General features: G+C 42.3%; 1 protein-coding gene across 1 annotated transcript; it reads left to right on the forward strand.

The window, feature by feature from the left end:
• Positions 1-2,509: 2,509 nt before the first annotated feature.
• LOC123080009 (endochitinase A) lies at positions 2,510-5,541 on the forward strand. Its single transcript, XM_044502862.1, has 4 exons — positions 2,510-2,977; positions 3,089-3,215; positions 4,057-4,260; positions 5,308-5,541. Exons 1-4 carry the CDS (start codon positions 2,664-2,666, stop codon positions 5,494-5,496), a joined length of 834 nt encoding a protein of 277 aa, XP_044358797.1. The 5' UTR covers positions 2,510-2,663; the 3' UTR covers positions 5,497-5,541.
• The last annotated feature ends 525 nt before the right edge of the window (positions 5,542-6,066 follow it).

Here is a 6,066-nt window from a genome sequence, read left to right on the forward strand (position 1 = left end):
TAAATAGCAAACTATGAGGCAACTGCAGTTCAAATTTGACCCGCTTCCAGCTGAATCGATGGAAATTTGTCTTTTTCACGAGAGGTTGATCAAAACTTTTTACACCCAACCATTTTGTCAATTGTGCATTAAATATGTCCTAGTATTTTAGAAAATTGATTTGGTCCAATTTTGCAACAATTATTTGGGAGGTCCTTCACAAAAAAACCTCCTTTTGGGCACTCAAAAAATGGAAATGGTTTTTCGTCCAAAGAAAATGAAAACTTCCTTAGACAACATTGTTTGCCATTCCAATATACACCCTTGTGCACAATATGAGATCATTTGAACAAACTATGCCATGAATGTGGCCATAAGATTGATAATTTGGCTTGAAAGCCATTCATCTCCACACATGATAGCTCGTTTCTGAGAACACTTTTTTTAAATAATTGCCGTATTACAAGTTTGTTATTTTTCCTGGGAACTTGGCCACATATAATGACATAATACAAAGGTTTCCCAATTTTTTGATTTTTTTGAATTTTTATGCCCGTTTGAAAATGCGGTCAAAACGGCGGGAATGACCGTTCCTAGCTAATGGTTGAATCTTGGAATTTTTTTGGTGTTTCTCTGATTAAATAGATACTTATGTACTTAGAAATGATTTTTGGAAAAAATAAATAGCAAACTACAAGGCAGCTATAGTTCAAATTTGACCCGCTTCCAACTGAATCGGCGGAAATTTGTCTTTTTCACGAGAGGTGGATCAAAACTTTTTACACCCAACCATTTTCTCAATTGTGCATTAAATATGTCCTAGTATTTTAGAAAATTGATTTTGTCCAATTTTGCAACAATTATTTGGGAGGTCCTTCACAAAAAAACCTCCTTTGGGGCACTAGAAAAATGGAAAATGGTTTTTTCGTCCAAAGGAAATGAAAACTTCCTTAGGCAACATTGTTTGCCATTCCAATATGAACCCTTGTGCACAATATGAGATCATTTGAACAAGCTATGCCATGAATGTGGCCATAAGATTGATCATTTGGCTTGAAAGCCATTGATCTCCACACGTGATAGCTCATTTCTGAGAACACTTTTTTAAAGTAATTGCCGTATTACAAGTTTGTTATTTTTCCTGGGAACTTGGCCACATATAATGACACAATGCGAAGGTTTCCCATTTTTTTGATTTTTTTGAATTTTTTATGCCCGTTTCAAAATGCGGTCAAAACGGCGGGAATGACCGTTCCTAGCTAGTGGTTGAATCTTGGAATTTTTTTGGTGTTTCTCTGATTAAATAGATACTTATGTACCTAGAAATGATTTTTGGAAAAAATAAAGAGCAAACTACAAGGCAGCTACAGTTCAAATTTGACCCGCTTCCAACTGAATCGGCGGTAATTTATCTTTTTCACGGGAGGTGGATCAAATTTTTTTACACCCAACCATTTTTTCAATTGTGCATTAAATATGGCCTAGTATTTTATAAAAATGATTTGGTCCAATTTTGCCACAATTATTTGGGAGGTCCTTCACAAAAAAACCTCCTTTTGGGCACTCGAAAAATGGAAAATGGTTTTTTCCTCCAAAGAAAATGAAAACTTCCTTAGGCAACATTGTTTGCCATTCCAATATGCACCCTTGTGATGAGATCATTTGAACAAGCTATGCCATGAATGTGGCCATAAGATTGATCATTTGGCTTGAAAGCCATTGATCTCCACACGTGATAGCTCGTTTCTTAGAACACTTTTTTAAAATAATTGTTGTATTACAAGTTTGTTATTTTTCCCGGGAACTTGGCCACATATAATGATACAATGCGAATGTTTCCCAATTTTTTGATTTTTTTGAATTTTTTATGCCCGTTTCAAAATGCGGTCAAAACGGCGGGCATGACCGTTCCTAGCTAGTGGTTGAATCTTGGAAAACCTTTTGTGTTTCTCTTATTAAATAGATACTTATGTACCTAAAAATGATTTTTGGAAAAAATAAAGAACAAACTATGAGGCAGCTGCAGTTCAAATTTTACCCGCTTCCTACTGAATCGGCTGAAATTTGTTTTTTTGACCAAAGGTGGATCGAATCTTTTGACACCCAACCATTTGGTCAATTGTGCATTAAATATGTCTTAATATTTTAAAAAATTAATTTGGTCCAAATTTGTAACAAATATATGGTAGGTCCTTCACAAAAGAACTCATTTTGGACACTCAAAAAATGAAAAAATGATTTAAAAGAACTCATTTCTCATAACTCTTTAAAAAATATTTGTCTTATTTCAATTTGTGATTATTCCTGTAAACTATAGTCAAATTTGCTGACACAATGTGAAGTTTTTTTTTTTCAATTTTTCAGGTCATAATAAAATAGCTAACATGATTTAGCACCTTACTTTTAGTCGATTACGACCAATTTAAATGGTCAAAATATCATACGTGTATACTGCGTTCTGATTGGTTCAGGGGCCTCTCACGCGGATCGTGGATAAATTACCGTCGCACCTCACCCTCTCACCCACCCACCGCGAGATACCTCTCTCTCCCCGTGCAGCGAACCCTAGCGCTCTCACCCTCTCAGCCCCGCACTTCCTCCTGGATCTCGATGCGCCGCCGTCCCCAACCCCACTCCCTCCCTCTGGATCTCGACGCGCCGCCGCCCCCACCCCACTCCCTCCCATGCTGTCCACCGGCGTTCCCCTCACACTCTCACCGCTCGGCCCTCTCATCCGCCTCCCGTCCTCTCGGCCGCGGCGCCCTCCCCATCGCTATCCCCCAACCCCGGCAGCGACCTCAACAGCCAGATACCACTCACGCTCCTCATCGTCCTCCTCGACCTGCTCCTCCCGCCCGCGCTCCTCTCCAACTTCCTCCGCGCCGGCGTCCACCACGCCTCCGCACATAGCGTCCTCGCCCAGGCCAGGGGCTTCCACTTCCGCTCCTCCCTCGTCGACCTCCGCCCGTGTCCGCCGCCCGCTCCCTCCTCATCCTCTGTAAGCACCCCGCCCTGCCCCCTCCGTGTTACGCGCCAATTTCCTGATCTCGAATCGCCATCTGATTTCCTTCCTGGTCACTAATCGATCGTTGTTTTTCCGTGTGTGCAGGCGCGTACACGGCATGCGGGGGCGGCGCGGCGTACCTGTGGGTGGCGGCGGCCTGCAGTGTCGGCTCCCTCTTCTACGTCCTCGCCAAGGCCGTCGGCAGATCGGCCGTGCGTATGAATCCGTCAAGGTATGAATCCAACCCCTCCCCTCCCCTCTGCCCGCCTCAGCTCCTCCCTCGCGTGCTGCGAACCTTGACCCGATCTTGGCTGGCAGCAGATTGAGATTTGAGTGGATTCTGATCTTGAGAGGGGATGATTCGAAATAAATAGGCTCATCTTTCATTACTTGCTATATATACGGTTCTGTCGTATGCTTGCAAATCTGTTTGATTTGGTTGCTGTTCGTTCTTGTCCAATATGTGGTCGGTGGTTAGCAATATGTTTGTTGGTGCTATATTTTCATTTTGATGGTAGAATGCGTGCGTTGTACATGGTCAAGAGCATTAGTAAAAGGAGGAAAAGGATGATTAGAGCATCTCCACCCGAAATAAAGCATTGTGGGTTTTGTGTGGCAGTAATTAGAACCTTAATCGTCTCTTTTCCGTTAGTCCATTCGCTAGAGCAGCGGGTCCTCTTTGCACTCAGGATTCAGGACGGGCGATGACACCGAATCGCCATGTAGTAACAAGGATCAAGCAGCAAGCATCACTCTGCTAGCGTTTTTATTTCGATACAAGGGCTACGTTAGGTTTGAATCCCAATTCTTTTGTGGTAGCACAACAACTGTTGTGTCGCTCCTTATGTTAGCCGATGGTGCATAGCTAGCTGGCTATAGCTTCATCCTGCTGGCCTTTTTTGGACATTGTGCCGTTGGTTCTCATTTCACCTCATTTTATTGGTATATACCTGCAGAATTGTTTCCATACCAAGGTCCATGTTATTGTTTGAATTTTAGTTTTGTTCTGGTAATACAGAAAGTGCTCTGTTGGTTTTCATTTTACCTCATTTTATTGGTATATATACCTGCAGGCGGAGCAGCGGGTGGGGGAGCGAAATCAGGCGATGGCCAGCAAGTCCAGGCAGGTTCCGACCGTGGTCGCCCTCGTACGTCAGTCGGCGGCATCGGAGCGGTGTCGGAGCCAAGTGTTGGGCATGTCGCCGAGACTGACCAAGATGCCGCGACTGCAAGTGCTGGGCATGTCGCCGAGAAGACCAACAAGCAGTACTAGCTCTGTAAGTTTGGCTAGATGCAAATCTTGCCAATTACTATGGCTTTTAGTTACTGGTGGTCAAGTTAATGCAAGTCCTGGTGGTGATGTAGAGGGAGATCTAAGTATGGTTGTGTATCCTTAAAATTTCAAGTATGAACAATCTGTGGTGGTTAAATGACAGACATGAGACTATGTATGATCTGTTGCATAAATAAGGTGTTTTCTTGATGAGTGAGTCCTGGTCTCTAAAGTGGTGATTAAATTTTCTGTCTCTAGGTATTTCGAGTCATCATATGATGGACTTCTAGATTATCAATTTTGTTGAACAGATTTGACATGACAATTACTTTGACTATTGCAAGCGAAGTTTCTGAAAAAACCAAGCATTTCAATACTATAGTTTTTTATGCTGATGACAACAATGAATGTAGTACTATGAAAAGATCAATTTTGTGCATACCATGGATTATAATACTACAGTCCTGACCTTTTCTTAATACAACAAAAATTCTGCTTGTTCTGTATGCTCCATCCTAAGCATGCATATATACTTATTAGTTTGTGTTGTTGATATCTACCTGTAGTGTTATGAGGAATAAATCTCCTCACTTCATATGTTGCCCTATGGAATTCAGCAGACACTTTCTATCAACACTAAGCTCAGATAAATAGGCGCTGCTTAACATACCTAAGAGTGTAGCATGTTGTGAAGTGATGCTGCAACTCCAGAGTAGACAATTATAACATATTAGTAAAAACAATATGCATCCCTGACTTGTATGTTTTTTTTCAAGGTCTATACAAATGCCATCTTTGTCTGGCAGCATCTTTGTATCTTGTTATTTTTGTCCATGAGTGTTGTGTTGGAGCATCACTGACATGTATGGTTTTTTTAAAGGTCTATACAAGTGCCATCTTTGACTGGCAACATCTGCCTCCTGTGTCATGTCATGTATCTATTTGACCTTACTTGTTTTAAGTGAATGATGTATTACTTGCAAGTGTCAATGTACTGATGCAAACAGTGATTGTTTACCTATGACTAATCTGTTTTCCATCTCATTTATAGGAGTTCCCAAAATGCCTGACTCCAACGGCAACGGCATGCACCACAAGGAGGATGATGGCCTCTTCACTGACTCCGGCCCCGTCCTCCCCGACTCCTGGTCGTGGCCCTGTGCACGATATCGCCCTCCCTCTTCTACTTCTACTACCTACTGTTACTGCTGTTGCCGATTGGTCTATGCACGGTGGGTAATCCATCAATGTTTATTTGCTACTGCCTGAGCTCTGTTTCTCTGCATGCGAGCGTGCTGTTTGTGCAGTGTGGATGCTTGGTCCTTGTGGAGATTGTCTAATACTGTCACGACCGGTTTTTCAATAAAACATTTATTGAGAAACCGATCTCCTTAACGGACCAGTAGAGAAAATCCTTAATACTGGTAGACAATTTCTTGATTACAGAAAAATCCAGGAGTACTAAATATAATACAAGGTTGAGAGGAGACTGCTCAACAATTTATTATAAGCACGCCGATATTATACATAAAGGACACAATGGGTAGGGTGGCATAACTACTGACTCATAAAAAAAGTGGTGGTGGGAATGTCACCATGAAGTCGGTGACGGAACTCCTAAATCTTACAGCTCATCGAGCGTCGGAGTGAGGCTCGATGATTATTTATTGTGGGTAGCGGAAGCGTATATAATACAAGTGACCAAATCCAGGATCGCACGGGACCGACTGGGACTCTTCTAGTCGGACTCGCTATCAAACTCATCATCCATGAGATCGCCTTCGTCAACATCTGGCCAAATCAACAAGCC

This window comes from Triticum aestivum, chromosome 3D (genome assembly GCF_018294505.1).
Source record: "Triticum aestivum cultivar Chinese Spring chromosome 3D, IWGSC CS RefSeq v2.1, whole genome shotgun sequence".
NCBI lineage: Eukaryota > Viridiplantae > Streptophyta > Magnoliopsida > Poales > Poaceae > Triticum > Triticum aestivum.

What these genes read in the sequence shown, in the direction of transcription:
- LOC123080009 (XM_044502862.1), top strand. Translation starts at nt 2,664, where the DNA reads ATGCTGTCCACCGGCGTTCCCCTCACACTCTCACCGCTCGGCCCTCTC. An exon ending in CCGCTCCCTCCTCATCCTCT is followed by an intron (nt 2,978 to 3,088) that starts GTAAGCACCCCG and finishes CCGTGTGTGCAG; the next exon opens with GCGCGTACACGGCATGCGGG. An exon ending in CAACAAGCAGTACTAGCTCT is followed by an intron (nt 4,261 to 5,307) that starts GTAAGTTTGGCT and finishes TCTCATTTATAG; the next exon opens with GAGTTCCCAAAATGCCTGAC.